The sequence below is a fragment of the Carettochelys insculpta genome, chromosome 16 (assembly GCF_033958435.1).
Source record: "Carettochelys insculpta isolate YL-2023 chromosome 16, ASM3395843v1, whole genome shotgun sequence".
Taxonomy (NCBI): domain Eukaryota; kingdom Metazoa; phylum Chordata; order Testudines; family Carettochelyidae; genus Carettochelys; species Carettochelys insculpta.
Genome location: NC_134152.1, coordinates 18,181,652 through 18,202,471, shown reverse-complemented (window position 1 = coordinate 18,202,471; position 20,820 = coordinate 18,181,652). Strand labels below are relative to the sequence as shown.

At 43.7% G+C, this 20,820-nt stretch overlaps 1 protein-coding gene across 4 annotated transcripts in view; it reads left to right on the top strand.

Moving 5' to 3' along the window:
- SNX29 (sorting nexin 29) overlaps positions 1-20,820 on the top strand; it is a 487,403-nt gene that overhangs the window by 190,921 nt on the left and 275,662 nt on the right. For all 4 annotated transcript variants that reach the window (XM_075010432.1, XM_075010435.1, XM_075010434.1 and 1 more), the window contains exon 15: positions 7,204-7,310. In XM_075010432.1, the coding sequence (XP_074866533.1) occupies positions 7,204-7,310 (107 nt within the window). The remainder of the gene's footprint in view (positions 1-7,203; positions 7,311-20,820) is intronic.

Here is a 20,820-nt window from a genome sequence, read left to right as displayed (position 1 = left end):
CCTGCATCTCCTAGATGTGAGGAGGGCGTTGGCCTTCTACACAGACAGAACTAAGTCCTTCCGGAAAACAGACAGGCTTCTAGTCTCTCTTGCTCCTGGGTCAAAAGGAGAAGGTCTCTCTTCCTGGAGAATCTCAAAGCACATTGTGTCCTGTATAAAAATGTGCTTCGAACTTCGAAAGACTCCTTTGCTGGCCCCGCCCAGGGCTCACTCCACCAGGGCGGTGGCGGCATCAACAGCCTTCTTCAAGGGCATCGCGTTAACAGACATCTGTAGAGCGGCGACCTGGTCATCCTATGACAGCTTCGCCAAGCATCATGCCCTGCCTCGGGTATTCTAAGAGGATACCCGTCTGTCGACAGCAGTCCTCTCGGGGACAAGCTGCACATAAACCGATTACCCACCTCCTTACTTGGGTTACTGCTGGGTAGTCACCTATTGTGGAGCACGCACGGGGACCACTCGAAGAAGAAAGAGAAGTCACTCACCTGTAGTAATGATGGTTCTTCGAGATGTGTCCCCGTGCGTGCTCCACCACCCGCCCATCCTCCCTGCTTCTGATCTCTGTCTAGTGTTTTTCAGGAGCATCCGAGGCAGTTGGTCAAGGAACTGGCAGGGACCGGATCGTGCATGCGGCCGGGGGCGTGCAGGGGGCAGCGCGTGCCGGCGCATGCATGATCCAGGAGAAACTGCTGGAAGATTTCCGATCTGCGGCGCCGGGGCGAGCCCGACACCTATTGTGGAGCGCCCACGGGGACACATCTCGAAGAACCATCGTTACTACAGGTGAGTAACTTCTCTTTTCCTGTGCAGCACATGCGAAGCAGTGCCTCCTTATGCTATCAGTCACATGCACATCGGGGGACCCCTCAGTTCCTTCTCTACCATCCTTAGCTGTAGACAGAGCTTCGCTCTCTAAGAAAAGAGTGAGTGAGTTAGTTTTTATTGTAGCCTTTCATATGCCAAGTTGCTCTCCCTGTTAGTTTTTAAAAGTTTTTTGAAAGTTTAAAGAAAAAAAAAGTAGGTTTGAGTTAGTGTTAGGATTTGTTGCCGTCGCATTGCCATACTGGGTTCCCTGGTCTTCACACTCTGTGTGACAGGCAGGGAAGCCATGCCGGTCTCTGATGGCCATGCTTCCTGCATTAAGTGTTGGGTGAGGGCTACGAGACCCAGTCCTGTACCCCTTGCTCCAGCCTCATGGCTAGGGCTAGAGGGACCGAGCCAGCAGGCTCAAAACATATCTTTACGAAATGTCCTTCCAACCACCGGCCCTGGAGCAGCAGGCCATGAAGGATTTGGCATGGGAGACCAAAGGTACAGACTCAGCTTGTCCCTCTGTCCTGGGCAGTGCCCTTCCCGCAGCGGCGGAACTGTCTCTGGCACACTCCTGGCCTCCAGTGCTGTCTTCATGGGCCATGCCAGCAGGAAAATCTGCCACGATTTCCTCAGCACTGTGCATGCCAGCACCACTTGAAAGATCTTACTTGGAGCCAAGCCACAAACACTCTGATGCCTTCGGCAACTGCCAGCTTCAGCTGCCTCCACCCCAGGGCATAAGAGGTAATTGGGCATCAAGACCTCACCCTCAGTGTTGGAATCAGAGCACAAGTGATGCTGTTTGAAGTCTCTGTGCCCTCATATGAGGTGCAGGACCAGGCACCATGCACATCCAAGGCTGAGGCATCACCCAGCCTCATGTGGCAGTGGAGTCAGAATCAAAATGTTAGTGAGATGTTGCTTTGCTGAAACCTTTAGCACTGGAGGATGGCACAGTATTGAGCAGCGCTGTGAAAACTCACCACTTAAAGCATACATGTCACCAGGCCTGACGTTGCTCAGCTCTCCACACTCCGTATCCGTGCTGACGATGACATCCCCATGCTTCTCTCAATGTTTGGGTTTCTTGTATGGCTGAGAAGCTAGACCACTCTCTCCAGAGGAAGGCAGTTCCAACCATAGGAGTATGTTTTCATCTCACTGTTCTAGTGCCACAGTGGTTGTCATGGCAGGAAAGGTCTCCCTGCTCCCATGCCCCATCGGTACTGTCCATGGCATCTAGAGATTGCTCCCCCCACCGCAGCCGACTACATAGGTGTCGTACCCACTGTCTCAATGTTTGGGGACCAAGGATTCTCTATCAGAGGGTCAACATGGATCCCCTGAATATCCCTCCTCCTCTTCGCCAGATGATGATGTACTCTTGGTGTCGCCTCCTCCTGTGGACTATGCAAAGGCATTGCAGGAGCTCTTCCAATGGGTGCCACAGGCTCAGGAAGAAGACCTGTGGGGGTGCTGGTCAGACAACATTACCTCCTACCTACCCGCTAGCCCCCTTATTCCTCTAGGATCACAGTGCCTATAGAAGAAGTTATTAGGGACCCCACCAATGTTATATGGCAAAGACCGTCATCTATCCCTCCTACTAATAAGAGAGGTGACAACCCATACTTCTTGACCTCCAAGGACACAGAGTTTTTATTCACCCACCCTCAACCAAACTTGCTGATGGAATGGAAGATTCCATCTTCAACAGAACTAAGTCCTTCTGATCTACCCCTCAGGAAAACTCTAGTAAAAATGGGACCTTATGAGACACAAATTCCACTCATCTGGTATGTTGCTTCTGCGGGCAGCAAACTACATGTCTTAGGAGACAGTCCCTCGGGGACGCCTTCTCCATCAACTGGGATGCACTCCTCCTTTATGCACATCCTCTCCTTCCCTTGATTCACAAGCTTCTGGTCAAGGTCAGACTGGATCGGGCCCACTTCATTCTGATAGCCCCGGTGTGGCCAAGACAAACTTGGTATCCCTACCTACTTCGGATGTCAGTAGCGGCTTCTTATCCCTTTCCTCCTTGCTGCAGCTGTCTGTCTCAGTACTTCAGCTGCACTTTCCACCCCAACCCATCCAGGCTATCTCCACACGCGGCTCCTTCTTAGTTCTAAAATGCTGAAATTGCATGCTCTGATTTGGTGAAGAGGGTTCTTGTTCACAGCAGACAGGAGCCAAGCACAAGTCCTATGTCTACATACGGAAGCAGTTCTGTTGCTTGTTGGGTGCTAATCATCCTATACCTCATACTGTGCCTCCTTCTGTCCTCCTTGATTACCTGCTACACCTGTGCAAGTCAGGCCTGGCCCTCAGCACTGTCGGGGTGCATGCTGCGGCATTGGCAACATTCCACCAAGTGGACAATGGGATCTCCTTCCTTGCCTATCCCATCACCAAACGTTTTATGATGGGTCTACAAAACACCTTCCCATTTGTGTATTTTCTGGTCCCTATATGTGATCTCAACTATGTATTCAATTGCCTCATGAAGTTGCCATTTGAACCCCTGGTGACATGTTCGTGGCTCCATCTGTCAATGAAAATTTCACTTTTGGTTGCCATCACGTAGTCCAGGAAGGCTGGGGAGCTTGCTGCCCTCATGGCTGAGCCACCTTATACCACATTTACCAAGGATAGGGTAACACTTCATCCTCATTCCAAATTTCTTCATAAAGTTCCCCCTCCATTTCACATCAACGAACCTATCCACTCACTTGTGTTCTTCCCAAAGCTGCACTTCTATCCTATGCATGCGGACTGGCATACCCTGGACATCTGTCGGGCATTGGTATTTTATTTTGACTGCACAAAACCTTGGCATAAGTCTCTGAGGTGGCTCTTGTCTTCCCAGAGCTAGTCCAAGGGTCTGCCAGTTTTGTCTCAGTGACTATCCAAGTGGATCTCCACCTGCATTCACACTTTTTATATGCTTCATCAACAGGAGCTCCCGGGTGCTGCCACTGCCCATTCAACCTGGGTTGTGTCCTCCACTACTGCCTTTCTCAAGAACGTATCCTTTATGGACATATAGAAGGTGGCCACCTGGTCTTCCAGCAAAATGTTTGCACAGCACTACGCTATCTCATCTTCCACTGCTTCCTCTGTTTAAATGGGACAACCTGTTCTGTGTACTGTCGTGTCTTGGGCTATCAACCCACTTCAAAGTGCAAATACTGCTTTATAGTCACCAAGTGTGGAGCACTCATGGGGATACTGCTTGAAGAAGAGGAAGTTATTCACCTTGTGCAGTAATGATGGTTCTTTGAGATTTGTGTCCCTGTGGTTGCTCTACTTCCCTCCCTCCTTCCCGGTCCTGTGCTGTGTGCGTATCAGATAGCACTAGAAGGTGCTACTGCACATGTGTGGCATGGGAAAACCACAGTTATAGAAGAGTCTCCAATTACCGGCATGAGGACACACCAACACCCAGAGTGGAGCACTCAAGGGGACATGGATCTCAAAGAACCTTTGTTACTGTACAAGGTGAGTAACTTTCTCTTGTTGCAACATTATCTCTTTTGTCAGATTTTAATCAGTTAGCATCACACTGACATTTATCAATATCTGATTCGCTTGAGCCTAAGCAGATGCTATTCAGTTCTCTAGAGTGTTAAGTTTTGTCTAAATACTTAATCTGTAAAACTTACATTTCTTCTAGACTGCACATATGAATAAAAATAGTTGTTCCATGCCTTTCATGTGAATTTTGGAAAATTTGAAAAAATGGTAAATTAGTGGTATGATATAATATAGTACCAAAGAATGGTAAATATGGGTTTGAAGATGAAAGGACCTTAAGAGAAAAAGTCAAATATATTGTAAATGACCTAATGTTAACAAAATTAATTTAAAAATACGCCTTTAAAAAGTAGTCTTTCTGTATCTTAAAAATAACTATTTTCAGTTTTAGGATAATATGTTTGAAAATTTTACTTTTTTGTTTTAGAATCAGGATTGCATGCTGCCAATTTTTTCTTTGCCATTTCTTGTATTTGAATAATATCATCTTGTTGTGCAGTTAGAAATGTAGGATAAAAATTGCCTCTGAGAATAGATGTCTGTATAAATCAGAATATTTTTGGGTTTGGTGGTGTAAGTGGTAATTGTGCATCATTTTGCAGCAGCTTATTAGCGGTTGATCACATTTTCAAGTACGACAGGTATATTAGTAGTATACAGTTGGACAAATTGCAATTTAATAACAGTACTTTATACATATGACAATTATCTTCTACCAACCATACAGATTCAATCTGAGTTATGAGTATGAATCTTTGTTCTGTTTTCCTTTATCACCGCCACTGATGACAATTGCAGAAGCTAGACCTCTCCTAATAGCTGATTTTTTCATTCACTGGCAGTTCTGAAAAGAGAAAAATATATTGAGTTTGTGTTGTCCCCTAAATACTGTAGCAACTTACATTTAATTCTGATGTCCTATTCATGTAATGCATAAATAATAATATTTTAATCATATATTAACCAAAGTGATGAAGAATATGGGCCCAAAGTAGTCAATAATTAAATCTTAATGCTTATGGTCAAGTTGTTTCTTAAGTTTTGAAACACCATTGTGTTTAGTTGAATTGACAATTGGATTTCTGGAAAGCTATTAAGTTTTTGGTCACTTGATCCAGGACTAGTGCATAGTGATCTGAAACAGCTGTGATTGACTTACTTTCCTCTGCTGTGTGATCACTTTCGAATGTTGTTCTGCATGGTGGGGCTTGCCTTTCATGACTCCATCATAGTTTATTTAGAAAATTTTGATTAACTTGTGGGAAAAGTATCTAACGCCAAATGGAATTGTGTTCTGAGGTTTGTTGAATGTATAGGTCTGCCAAGAGTCATGGGAGGGCCAAAAAGGGGTAATTGCCCTACGTCCTGGCAATTCAAAGTGGCATGGCGGTGTCAGAGGCCCAGACCCCTTTGCGTTACTGCTGGAGTGCCGCCCCATGCAATTCTGAGGGATTTGGGGTTGGGTCGGTGGGTGGGGGCAGTCTGGGCAGAACTAAGGTCTGACTGCCTGATGCACCTCCCTTTCTGAGTTCATGGAGCTGCCCTCCTTCCCCTACCTTTCCCCAGCCTCTGTGGTGACTGTCAGCCCTGCTGTGAACCTAGTATAGTCAAGGTTATATAATTATGGTGAAATTTTGCTCACTGAACAACAGTTTACTTTCCAAATTACAGTACCTATATCTTGACTAAATAAATGTAATCAACTATCTTTGAAATTATGGAAACTTCAAGTTGCGGAATAGTTGTATATTTCTGGTTAGACTTTCAAACTGTTCAATAATAAAAAAATTATATCTAATTTTAGTACACAGTTACTGTGAGCATGCATGCAAAATTACCAACTTCTTAATAACGGTTATTACTTATTTGATTCTTACTAAACATTCTTGAGGTCTGTCCTCATCAGTATGCTGTATAACAGTAGTGAAGGTCAACGTTCCCTTTACCAAAGAACAAATCGTTTAATCATGGTAGATGAATCATAGAGGAAATGGGAGTGCTAAGTCTGTATATCATAAATGTGTTATGGAAAAGAAATAGGCAATGATGTCAAGGCTTAAATTTTTGGAAGGCGTAGGTGTAAAATATGTTAACTGCATGCATAAATTAGGTAACCATTTCCACAAATTGCAGATCAGTTTGGTTGCACCTACACTAGTTAGTTCTTTTGAAAGATTTTTCAAAAGAAGGGGGCTCTTTCAAAATCTCCAGCGGCGCATCTACAGACTATAAGCATTCTTTCAAAAATTAAATCAAAAGAATGTGGTGCTCCTTTTGAAAGTGCTCTTCCACTCTCATTTCAGTAAGATTTCCTTCTTTTGAAAGCTTCCTGGTAAAGAAAACATATCTAGACTCTGCATGGGCCCTTTTTTTCCAAAGAGCAGTCCTCCCGGCACCTGACTTTTCGATCCCTGAACCATCCTTTCGAAAGAGCGGGGGCTGTGTGATGCTCTCATTTGAAAGAGCGGACTGCTCTTTTGCTCCAGTTTTTTTATATGTGGATGCACTCTTCTGAAAAAAGTTCTTTTGGAAGAGATCTACTGGAAGGACTTCTTTTGAAAGATCTCTCTAGTGTAGATGTAGGCTTTCTGCTTTTATGTTTGCTGTTACATTATAGGAAAGTACTTGAATGTTATAAGAAAACATTCCTGGCATTGAAATCACTTTTTTCAATATTTATTTTATTGTTTGATATAATTGCATACAATTTGCACAATATTATGATACTGATTAACAAGGTTTTTCAAGCTGTCCATTCTTGCAAGTCTGCTTAAGGGATTCAGGAGTTCACAACATCCCATTTCTATAATAGATTACTTTTTTGTTTGTTTGTTTTTTTTTTTGTTTTAGTTGTGCCAGGAGTTTGGAATATTGATGGGGAGTTCACCATCCCTGAGCAAAAGCAAGCAGAAGACAACGAGGAACTAGCAAACTCTTACGAAAGAAAACTGATTGAGGTAAGAATCTGTTTAGAAGACTTATTACAGAGAGTTAGTAGCTGAAGGCCCATGCTGTCACACAAGTTTGGCATTTGTGCCACGTATAATCTACCATCTCTGCCGTGTTCCTCAGACAGACAATGAGATTGTTGCATTAAAATTAGCTGTGGAGACAGGGTGGTGACTGGTTGAGTTACCTCTGATATCACAATAGTGTGGGACTCTTGTGATAGATACATACCTTCCTGTTGCACACCTATAATTCACAATGTCAAAATTGCTGAGAATTTAATACAGTCATACCCTAAGATACGCCCATTCGAGTTACAAGAATTCGACTTTATGAGGAGTTTCATTTAATACTCCCTACTTTGGCTTACGAGGCATTTGCTCACATTTATGAGAACTGATTTGGATTCCACACGCCTCGCGAGCTGCTGAGTGCCGTGAGACGAGAGCATCCATAAGCTCATCTTTGGAGTTGCATAGTTGGCGCATGTTGCGTTGAGTTCTCCTCTGAGTACTCGTGGTTTGCTAGTTTATAGTAGTGATAATCTCCTGCATCATGCCTCCTAAAATGAAGAAAGTGCTAAAAAAAAAAATAAGTAAGGAGCTAGAAAAGACAAAAAAAGACAAAAAAAGCCATACCTTTTAAGTGTAAAATTGGATGTGATAAAGCCTATTGATGAAGGACAGCATAACAAAGATGTGATGCAGGCACTCCATTTATCTTTGACTACTGTGCATACTATCTACGTGTAAAAGGAAAAAATATTGAAAACTTCTGATTGCTGTTGGTGGTGCAAGTTTAACAACATTGTCTTTGAGCAGGCACCCCATTATGCAGAAACTTGAGAAACTTTTTTTGCAATGGATAGAGGGTTCAGCGAAACGCCACATGACTCTTAGCTTTCTTCTCATAAGAGAAAAGGGACTATCATTGTTTGGGCGATTGAGGGCACAGGCAATTGAGAAGGGTGATGTGATGGCCAAGGATTTGAACTTTAAAGGCACTAATGGCTGGTTCGACCACTTCAGGAAGAGGGGATTCTTGCTTAGCCTTAAGGTTACAGGCAAGGCAGCATCTGTCGATCTTGCAGCAGGCAGTGCCTTTCCTGAAAAGCTGAAGAAAATTACGCAAGAGCGCAGCTATATTAACAAGCATATTTTCAATATGGACGAGACTGGCTTGTTTTGGAAGTGAACGATATCTCGTGCCTACATCTCCAAAGACGAAAAGCAAGCCCAAGGACATAAAGCCTCTAAAAGACAGGTTAACGGTGTTGCTTGGTGGCAATGGTGCGGGTGAAGTTAAGCTCAAACCTTTGCTCATATACCATTCGGAAGACGCATGGGCTTTGAAAGATATCAATAAGGTAAGCCTTCCAGTGATTTGGCATTCAAACAGAAGTGCATGGGTTACCCAACAAGTGTTTCTAGACTACGTGCAGAGTTGCTTTTTGTCCTTTCATCGAAAAATATTGCAAAGAAAATAACCTAGACAACAAAGCACTTTTCATCATCAACAATGCTCCAGGCCATCCAGCAACAATTGTTGATTATGGTAGCAATGTTCAGGTTGTATTTTTGCCTCTGAACACAACATCTTTGCTACAGCCGATGGACCAAGGTGTCATTGCTACATTTAAGGCTACCTGTATGCAGCTTGTGATGAAGTATCTCATTGATGGTTTGGACAAGATTGACAAGGTGACAGTCAGGGAATTATGGAAAAATTACAACATAAAAATGGCCATTGAAAACATAGCAACTGCTTGGGACAAAGTGACAGTGAACACTATGGATGCTGTTTGGAAGAAACTTCTTCCTGAGGCTGTGCATGACTTTCAAGGTTTTGAACCCGTGAAGAAGATGATCTGTGATGACATTGTACAGCTGGCAGTGAAAGCAGGTTTTGACGAGGTCCACATTGAAGATGTGCAAGAGGTGTTGGAATCTCACTCTGAAGACTTGACGGATGATGAGCTAATTCAACGAGAAGAAGAGCCTATGAAGAAGGAGGCTGAACATTTGAAAGAAGGGAAATTTGACAGAGGAAGAACTAGTAAAAGAATTTGGCATGAAACAGTTACACAATTTGTTCTCCATTATCGATAGTGCTTGTGCTTTGGTGGTTGAAAATGATGGCAATTTTGAAAGAGCTCAGAAAGCTAAAATTCTCATAAGAGAATGGATTGAATGTTACAAACAACTATATGATAGCAAGGTGCGAGAAGGCAAGCAGACAAGTATTTTATCATTTTTTCGTCCAGCCACCCCTGCTGCTTCTGCTACTGCTACTTCTGCTGTTTCTGAGCCTCAACGTTCAGCCTCTGGCATCTCTCATCCTTCCATTGCAATGGAAGAGGAAGAAGATGACGACGTTGACTGATCAGAAATTATGGGGTGCGACAAACTCGGCCACTCTTTGACCTCCTCACCTTTGCCTTCATTTTCTACTCCATTCTCACAAATGCCACTATCACAACCAACAAACAAGTGTCTTTCCTTGCAATCTCCCTCACCTCATCTTTTCGCCTTTCCACACAATGTCAACTTGTTCACTGAGTGTGATATCACTTGCATTGTTTTCATTGATTTCTTTTGTCTTTACTACTCTGTTCTTTTTTGCATTAAAGGTTGAATTACATAAACATTGAGTATCATATGTATGTTTTGTTTGTGAGCATAGTCTTTAGTGTACGGTGTGTAAAAGCTACAAAAGAGCTTAACGAGAGCAGGTAAACAGCCATATTTTAGAGAAATTAATGAAGGGAAAATGCCTTGTTAGTTGTGTTATGATAACTAATGTTAACTATTGAAGTAATTGTGTTCATTTTGATGGGATTTGGTGTTGTTTTAGCACAAATGGGTGTAAAGTTTGGGGCTCAGGAATGCATAATTCTTTTTCCCATTGAAATTAATGGTAATTACGTTTTTGACTTACGAGAATTCGCACTAAGAGGGGTTTTTCAAGGACGAATTACCCTCATAAGGTGGGGGAAGACTGTAATTGGAATAGACTGCAAATCCCGGTAAAGATTCAGTCTGGTGATATCCTGAACAAAAAGAATTCTCAACTATGAGGGTATTTCTATTTCTTCAGAATGACTCAGCAAACATTCTGGCTGTGGCCATACTAGACTCACCTTTTGGAGGGGCTATGGTAATGTGGCACTTTGGGATATGCTAATGAGGCTCTTCCATGAATAAACTGTCTGTTTCAAAACACATGCTGCCCATGTAGCCGTGGGCCTTTTGAAATGGCCTCCTGATTTCAAAAGCCCCTTCTTCCTATCTGGCTTTGGGAATAAGGGGCTTTTGAAATTGGGGCCGTTTTGAAAGGCTGCTTGCCACATGGGCATCGTGCATTTCGAAACCGGCAGTTTTGAAGTGTGCACGGCTGCCATTATGCTAATGAGGCCCTGCATATTCATGGTAGTACCTTATTAACATATCCCGAAGTGTCACATTACCATAGCCCCTCCCTTTAGCGTGGCCACAGCCTTTAGGGTTCAGAGTGGTGTACAAACTGACAATCCTGGAGTTTTATAATGTAAATAATGGCAATGACTTGACAATTCACGGTGAAAGTTTCCGTACTTATCCTGGCTTTCTGTGTCTCCCTTCAGTTCTTTAACTAAAGAGCCAGATATTTGTAATGCTTTGTACTGTTTATTTCAAAAATTGTAAGTTCATTGAGGAAACTGTAATTCTGAACCATGGAAATTTTTCAAAATAATTTTTTTTCTCTTGGGGATAGTATTCTTAACATCCATGTTTTAGTATCAAAACTGATTTACATTTTACCAGTTTCAAATGTATCATAAAAACTTGTTCTCAGTTTAAAATAAATTGTATACACTACTTGTTAATTTTTATTTTGCATTTAAAAAAGATATTGAATTGCCCTATTAATTTTGGACCCAGTTTGCAGTACTTGGAATCTCTTCAGTTACCAATAACTTATCTGAGTGTCATTCTGAGTAAATATTCACAAGTGTTGCAGTTGCAGCCAGCATTACCTGCTGTGTTTAACTGCTCTGAGCCACATTTCAGCCCTCATATAAGTTACAATCTCCACTTCAAGGCTTCATTAAATTACAGGCTTTGTCGCCTCTTCCAGCTGTGTTCTTGCATTTCTTGAGACCGTATGGAACTTAAAAGTTCTAATAGTGCATGGTGTAAAACTTGTAACTTCTGTAAGTACTCTTAATGCTTTATAATTGATGTGCTGCATAGGTGGAAATTGTTGAGTTCCGGGGGTGTGATGTTAATAGTGAATAATTAAAAGAAGTTACAAACTCTGTTGATGAAGCTTATGATATTCACGAGTTCTGCTTTTTAATTTTTTTTATTAAAAACATAATGTTCAGTATAAGTCTATAAAAATGAAATTCCCAGGCAAAAGAAATTAAATGTTGAGATCAAATATGTATATCCTTAAAATACTAATTACACATTGTAGTGTACCACTGCATCTACCCAGTCATTCTAAAGTCATCAGAGATTTGCTATGTATCTTTGGCTATGCTTCATTTACCTGAGGGTGGCTAAGCATATCCCCATCTGCTCTAACCCCTTCAATAACCAAACTCACTTGTTGTAATGGGGGGAATATGTGACAAAAATGTGCCGTTCTTTGAACAGACGGATGCTGTCCTTCAAAAACATGCTTGGACAACTACAAGTAATCCTTTAGTGCTTGATCTCCACTTTGGCAAATTGTACACCCTTTTTATAGGTTTATTTGGTTTTTTTCTTCTGTGGAATCTTTCTGAAGTATATTTCATAGTGAAGAATCCAGGTAAAATGTCAGGATAAACACTGAAAAAACTACCTGATCTCAGCTGCTATTTTGTTCTTCAGAGGCACGGGATTTGCAAATGACAATGGAAAGCTTCCATGAAAGAACAGGCTGTCAATAGCTGGTCTCTCAGTAGGCCTCTTATTCTGTAGAATTACAGAGATGCCTGCTCCATTGTAAAGCCTAGCTGCAAACCATACCTAGTGCAGGCAGCATGCCTCTCTGCCAAGAATAGGATGTTGTGTTCATAGGTTCAGATGTTTAAAGTGGGGATCTAATGACTCAATAATAATGCAGGTGCCTCTTGCTTTTTCTCTCAACAAGTAGAGAATACCAGTTCTGCTGTCAATTTTTACATGAGCCCATTCTAGCTGTCCAGGTGAGGAGTAGGAAGGGCAATACTCCCAAATGCTGTTGTGACAGGACTTGGTAGCAGGAACTCAGGGGAAGGAAGAGTCTATTGGCATGACCAGATTAAAGTAATCCAGAGCTCTAGGTACTCTGCTTGCAGGATCCAGGTGGTAGGTAGAAAATTTTGCATCACTTAGCGTCCCCCTTGGACTTGTCACCAGGTGATCAGGATCCTGCAGTTTCTAAAGAAATAAGCCTTGTTTGACAGATAAAAAGTTAAAAACAGGAGCTGAGCTGAAATGTTCCTGCAACAGAATGTAATATCCGAAGTTGTGTTTTTATGGTTTTCCATTATGGAGAGTTTCGTTAGTGGTATCTCGTGAATGCATATTGTTACCATTTATAATATTAAAATGATTTGAATTTTTTCTTATCATTTGTAATTGAGTTGTATTCAGGCGTACTTCATTCTTCCCTATTGCTGTTTTATGAATTGATTGATTTACCAAAAGAACTTTATCCTCATATAATAAAGACTACAAAAAAGCAGTGGAAAATTGATTTATTACACATCCATAGAAAACTTAGTGATTTGAGCATTGGCCTTATACATGCAGGCTTGTGAGCTCAATCCTTGAGAGGCCTACCAGGAGTCTGGGGCAAAGGAGGAAAAATCTGTCAGGGATGGTGATAAAGGTCCTGCTGTGAGTGCAGGGGCTAGACTAAATGACCTTTCAAGGTCCCTTACAGTTCTACAAGATAGGTAACTTTATTAGGAACACTTTTTAGTGCTTTATACGTCATCAATATTTATTGAGAAATATTTTACATTTGCATAAGTTTTACACTGAACAATTTACAGAGCTTTCTAAAAAGAGTCACATAAAAATCATTCTTGTTACTGTGATTTCTTCTAATGCAAAAGTTTGAGATGAGTCCCAAATCACCTATTATTCTGAGTTGTTGACAAAGACTTGGGGTAACATTGAGGCATGTTTGTGCCCTTACAGATGGCTTGCAGTTAGCCAATCTTGTATAATATTGGGCCAGATTCAAATTTTCCTTGTTTTGTATTCAAAGGAAAATAAACGTTATAGATATTTACAATGCAAAACCCTGAAAAATGAAAGTACTTTAAATGCTCAGTAAGACATGTTTAACTTTGTACTGCTAATGTCATTTTCTCGTACATAAGGAGTGTTTTGATTTGCAGTGGTTTTGAAGGGTTTGGCTAAATAATTTCATCTGCTCCAGAAGTTTTTTCACATTATATTTCCTGTAGGAAATTCAGACTCCATATAGCCAGCATCTCATTTATCCTGAAAATAAATAGTCACTGAACATGTGCTGTCCTGGCAGAGCTGGCATTGATAATGATTGGTTAAAAAAACAAAAAACAGCTGTGACTGATGTTCAGGATGTGCAAACAAAAAAACAAGATCGGTGGTTGGGTTGATATCCATGCAGGACACTAAACAATAGTGTTTACAGTGTCTTTCTTTTCTGTAGCTATAGAGACATAATGAACATTTCTTGAAATGAAGAGATGAGCACTCATAATGGAAGACTGGAAAAAATATATTTGACACGCTAATTTTTCGGTGACTTTTCTTAAGTATGTGTAATTGCAGAGAACAGAAACCAGCTTTCCTTGCAGTTTCAGGCTTGTATAATTTAGGGCCTTATTCATGATTGATTTTGTTCATGGTTTAAACTTGCAGTTCATCAAATTTAAATTATAACTTATGCAGAAAAAATTGTTCAAGATGCCCCTAATGTGTCTTATGAAGATGCTGCTAAAGACTCAATAATTCAAAATGGGCCTTCTATTTCTTGATGCAGATTATTCCTGTCAGGAAATGGGAAATAAAAGGGAATGACCCATTTCTGGGACAGAAGCTCTGTGCACTGAAACTGTGAACCACAGTTCCCTGATACCTGGAATGCCCTTTGTTGTTGTAATCAGGGAGGGTTTTTGGAATGACTTCTTTATGGAGGAGAGCCAGAATGGGTGGAGAATATCTATCCATGTATCCTGGGCTTTTGTAGCATGTGCAAAAGTATATTCAGGAACCAGTTACCATCTTTTATATCTAACAATGTCTGTTGACATACATTGCTCAGGTTTTAGAACTCAGTTTCTCCGAAAGCTTTGAGTCCCATTTTTGCGTTTCTCAGTGGGCTCAATAATACTTCGTCACTCAAAACTTCCACATGCTGATTATATAAACGTAATACTTGAATTACTCTATTCTAACATATGTGCTCAACAAATGAGTGCAAGAGATCATTTAGGACTATTTAGATATTTAAGAGATTTGACATCTATTAAAAAAAAAAGTTTAGCTTTTCAAATTCCTGTCAAGTTGCCTGACTCTGTTTTCAAAGTAGCTTCTTGAAATATTTGAGAAAATATCTGTAAAGAATTTTCTAATCACACCTTAAACTAAAGGTTGAACAGTTTGGTTTAACGTTTATTTGTCAGTTTTGACAAATTTGTTGTTTTTAGCATAATTAAGTACTTACTTGGATACCTGAGGCCTCAGAGTCATGCTGAGATTTTATCTGAGCTGCTGTATTGATTGTCTGAATTTTAATTTTTAGTTTCTTATTGATTTCATTTCAAATTAGTGAAAGGAGTTTAAACTGCGCTAAGTGCTAAAAGAGATCTTGGCATCATTGTGGATAGTCTAAGAAGGAACTCTTGTGGTCATTTTGAATAGTTCAGTGTGTTAGGGACCACTGGGAAATATATAGGTAAGAAGAAAGAAAATATCTTAATGCCTTTCTATAAATTCATGAGAGGAGGGATAGCTTGGTGGTTTGAGCTCTGGCCTGCTAAACCCAGGATTGTGAGTTCAGTCCTTGAGGAGGTCATTGAGGGATCTGGAGCAAATTGATGTGAGGGATGGTGCTTGGTCCTACCAAGACAGCAGCAGACTGGATTACATGACCTCCCAAGGTCCCCTTCCAGTTCTACAAGATGTGTAAGGTAATCAGAGGGCTTTAAAAAGTGCCATTCAGTCTTTGCAGATTACTGTACCCTTTCCAGGAGTCACATTTGTTTTGTATACCACCAAGTTACACCTTGCTTAAAAACTATTTACTTGCAAAAATATCAGAGAAGACTACTACTTGCACATTTGTTGACATTGTACCATCTTATCAAATAAGAGCATTGGAATAGAAATATTGTACTTACATTTCAGAGTAAAGCACATGAAGCAGTAGAAACAAGTCATTGTGTGAATGAACTTTTAGACAGTACTGACTTCACTAATGTTGTTTATGTAAACTGTTGTAAAACTAAGCAGGTACCTAGATGAGTTGATATACCCCCTGGAACACCTTGGTATATACCCAAGGGTACACTTACTCCTGGTTGAGAAGTACTGTGATAGAGGGCTATAAAATCTTGATTTGTGTTCAAAAAGTGAACAAGGAAATGTTACGTATTCCTTCACATGACAAAAGAACTAGAGGTCCTCCAATGTGATTAATAGGCAGCAAGTTAAAAAACAAAAGAAAGTACTTCTTTGTACAACGTACTGTCAACCTGTGGAATTCATTTGCGGGGGATATTGTGAAAGTTAAAAGTAGCAGGATTCAAAAAAGAACTAGGTAAATTAACGGAGGATGGGCCCATCCGTGGTTGTTAGCCAAGGTGGGCAGTAATTCAAGACTGTGCTCTAAGCCTGTGTCTACATGACAGAGATCTTTCGAAAGAAGCCCTTCTGAAGGATCTCTTCCGAAAGAACAACTTTTGAAAGAGTGCGTCCATGCACAAAAAAGCAGATCAAAAGCGGATCAAAAAAGCAGATCAAAAGATTGATCTGTTCTGTCAAAAGAGAGTGTCCACACAGGCCCCTTGCTTTTGAAAGAATGGGCCAGGGATTGAAAAATCAGGTCCCATGAGAACTGTTCTCTTTTTTTAAAAAAAAAAAAAAAAAAAAAAGAGGTGGCAGGGACCTGCGGAGTGTCTACACACATTTTCCTTCTAAATGGGAAAGGAAGAGCGACTTTGAAAGGAATGCTGCATTCTTTCTATTCACTTTTGAAAAAAACACTTTTTTGCATGTAGATGCTCCATGGGATCTTTCGAAAGATCTTTCCAAAGAACTTACTAGTGTAGACACAGCGTATACCTGTGTCTACACTACAGAGTTTTTTCGACAGAAGAGACCATTTCGAGGTCCCTGCTGGTGAGGGGCACACTCCGCAGGGCCCGGGGGGGTGGGTGAGGTGGGCAAGGGACCTGGAATGGCAGTCACAGGCATGGGACCAGCTGATGTCCTGCCTGGATAGTGCCACTGCCATGTGGCAGGACCAGCTGGCTCAGCCACCTGCTCCCACTCACTTGTTCCCGCTCCCCCTTCCCCACCAAACCTTCCCCCAACTGTCATGGCCCTCACCCAATGGATCCTGTTCTCAGCCGCTGCCCCACCCCCAAGGACCCCCACTCCCTCAGCTGCACCCAACCTCCCTGCCCCCCGGTCCCCACAGCAGAGCCTGACCCTGCCACGACCCCCTCCCCACCTCACCTCCCCGTGCCACTGACCTCTACCCAGACCTGATGGGGACCCTGAACCCATGGCAGGAGGGTATCCCGTGTCCAGGGCTGCTAGGGATCCCACTCTCCTGCAGGATTGCAGCCCACCACTCCTTGCCTAGAGTGAGGCCCCTCCCCCCATCCCCCATGCAAGCCCCAACCTCAATGTGCATAGTTCATCCCCCATGCACTTTGTAAATAGTTAATTTTGGGGGCTTTTTGCACATACGTTCATCTCTTAAAAGTGAAGGTTTATTTGTTCAGAACCTGTGTCTCTAGTTATTGAGGAGGGGCGGTGGAGGGCTGGGCGGGCAAAAGGAGGGGCCAAGATGGAGCAGTGGGTAGTAAACACCATAACTGGGCCTTCAGATGGCCGAAGACATGCTCTATGAGCAAACGGGCCAGTTCAGGTGCATGTTAAAGTGTTCTTGGGTGGGGTCCAGTTGTCCAGTGTAGGGCTGCATGAGTCATGGCATTAGTGGGTAGGCAGTGTCCCCCACTGTGCACAGAGGCATGTCCACGTCCTTGAGGGCCAGCTCTCGGCAGGGGATGAAGATGCCCTCCACCATCTTCCAGAACACCCTCACACTTTGTGCCTGGCTGGCCCACCTGATATACACATCAGTGACGTGCATACGGTGGTCCACCAGGGCCTGCAGCATGATTGTGTGGTACCCCTTCCTATTGGTGAACCGTACTGCACTGTGGTTTGGGGCACGGATGGGAATGTGGGTCCCGTTGATGGCCCCAAAGCAGATGGGGAACCCAAGGGCCTTGAATCTGGCCACTGCAGTGTCAACATTGTCCAGGCAGCCTAGCCTCCACAGCAGCAGGGAGTTGATAACTCTCACGACCTGCTGGGGGAGGAGGTGGGGCACATGTGAGGGACTGGGGTGGTCAGGCCCTTGGCCCCAGGGTGTTCCTTATCCTCTTCAGCCCACCCTGGGCCTTCAGGCCCCCTCATGGGAGGTCACCCCCCTCCCATGCAGTAGGGCTGTTTGTGAGTGTGACAGGGCTCCCCATTCCACCCCTCGCACCTCTGCTCCTGTTCCCTGAGGGTCCTTCTGGGCCAGGACCCCTCGTCCCCCAGGCAGGGCCTGCACCCTAGGAGTGCCTTTACCTGCATGAGGAAGGCTCTGACGGTGGATCTCCCCTCGCCGAACTAGTTCCCAAAAGATTGGTAACTGTTGGGGGTTGCCAACATCCAAATGGTGATGGCTGTCCCCTTTTCCAGTGGGGTGGTGAGCTAGAGATGGGTGTACTCCCTGGGGAGGACGGGGGTAAACCAGGTGCATAGGTCCAGAAAGGTGGTGTTCTGCATGTGGAAATTTTGGAGCTAGTGCTGGTCGTCCCAGTTGCCCATCACCAGCTGGTCCCACCAGTCTGAGCTGGTGGTGTAGCTCCAGAGACACCGGCTGACTTGGGGGCTTGGGTGCTGTCGCAGCAAGGCAGCAGCAACTGTGGCTTCATCCTCACGGGAGGAGTCAGGCTTGTCCCTCCTCAGGAGGAGGAGGGCAGCAGGGATGACGTGCTGCAGAAGCCGTGGGTGTAGCTAACCGGAGAGGCCAGAGTCTCTCTTAGTAAGCCAGAGAGCCCTGCACTAGCTTTGCTGTCCCTCAGAGAGTTATGCAAACCTCAGCTTGGGCAGGGAACGTGGCCTTGGGGACAGGCCCTTTAAGGGAGGGCTAGGCTGTTGCTCCAGGAAGGGCTCAATGTCTGTGCAACCCTGACTTCCGGGTCATTGGAGCCTACTCTGTCAACAGAGCGGTCAGGGAGTGTGGATGCTTTATGTCAACAGAAGGAATCGACAGAGGGAGCGTATATTAGGAGTGGATGTGTTCTGTAGACAGAGGTTCTGTTGGGAAGTATCTGTTGACAGTGATTTCTGTAGGCAGAAATTTGTAGTGTAGACACAGCTAGTGTGTCTCTAATCTTTGTTTGCCAGAAGCTGAGTGTGGACAATGGGATGGTGGATCATTTGGTTGCCTGTTCTGTTCCTTCCCTTTGAAGTACCTGGCATTGGATACTCTCAGAATACAGGGATCCTGGGTTAGATGGATCATTGAGCTGGGCCAGTATGGCTGATTTTATGGTCTTATTCGGTAGTTACATCAACAGAGTATATGTATGTCTTGGAACAGTTCCTGTATGCTTGTCCTCTACATTTTTTCATATAATAAGGAAATAGTGTAACCTCATGAAATGGAGTTGTCTGTCAGCCTTCAGTGTTCTTGTCAAACAAATAGGATCTTTGTCCTGACAGTGTTTTTGGTTTTTTTTGTTTTTTTCTGATATGTAATAGTTATGTAGACTGGGTGTATGCGGTGTCCAGGGAGGGACAGGGGTGTGGGGACTTGTCTCTTCAGGGCAGTTCGTGCACCTTTGGTCTCCACCTGGCACCCACCTCTCACCTGTGGCTCCAAGAAGCTGTAGCATGCAGCGGCCACACCCCGATAAACTGCTTTGACAGGCGGGCTAAACCAGGTGAGGGTAGCCGGCAGGTCTGAATCCTGAATTGCCTATCCCAGCATGCAAAGTCGGCCCCGGCGGACTGGGCGGATGAGATCAACAGCAAGATCCAACGACCAGGAAGGCAATTCTGCAACGCTCTGTGGAGAGCGAAGGGCATGACAAGGCACCAAAGACAGCATGGCCATCCCCTGCAGTCTAGGAAGTCCCAACCATGATGACTTTTCGTAACACTGGAACCAGGCTTCTGAGGTCGAGAGAGTGGGACTGCCCCTGTGCAACGGGTTTTCCAGTTTAAACATTCTCCTGCACTGGTTCTTTGCACAGTCTCATCACTTCTGTCTACCTCAAAGTACTACGGTGATGGCAGAGAGGTGAAGTTGACAGGTGGAGGTGACCACTGGGAGTCATAGCTCCAAACTTGCATGTAGGCGGCCTGTGGACTTTGGTTGCTCGACTCTGACCTCGGGATGACAGAGGAGTTGGGCAGCATCCCAGGTGACTCAGCAGGCCTTTTTAGGAACAGCACTGCTCACCTTCAAAATGAGGGAGGAGAACTAGAAAAGGTGTCCCAAAAATTGCTTGTCCCAACCAAAATGGCCAGCATGCCACACCCGACAGTTTGACCCTCACAGCGGTCGAAAAACAGTGAAAAGAAAGATGGTATTTGCAGCATGGAATGTTCTCACCCTCTTGGACAGGGAGAATGCTATGAGGCCTGAGAGAAGAATGGCCCCTGTAGCAAGAGAACTGGCACGTTATAACATTGACGTAGCCACCCTGAGCGAGACCAGGTTGGCAGAAGAAGGATCCATCTGCGAATCAAAAGGAGGTTACACCTTCTTCTGGAAAGGCAGGCCAGAAAATGAAGCAGACTCCACGGAGTGGAACTTGCCATCAAGACATCACTTCTGCACCAGCTTCCTGACCTACCAACTTGCATCAGTGAGTGTCTGATCAAGCTCTGCTTCCCCCTCAGTGCTTTTCACCATGTTAGTCATCAGTGCTTACGCCCCCACATTGACTAGCAGCAGCAAAGCCAAAGAAAGTTTCTATGAGGACCTTGACCATCTTGTGAAAGCAACTCGTCCTAGTGACAAGCTTCTCCTGTTGGGTGACTTGAACGCCAGGGTTGGCAAGGACTGTAGGATCTGCAAAGGGGTGCTGGGGCATCATGGTGTTGGTAACATGAATGCCAATGGCCGCCTTCTGCTGACCTTCTGTGCAGAAAACAACCTGACGATTACCAGCACTCTCTTCAGGCAAGCCGATAAATGCAAGACCACATGGTGCACCCGAGATCAAAACAGTGGCACCTGATTGACTATGTCATCTGTCGCAGGCTGGACATT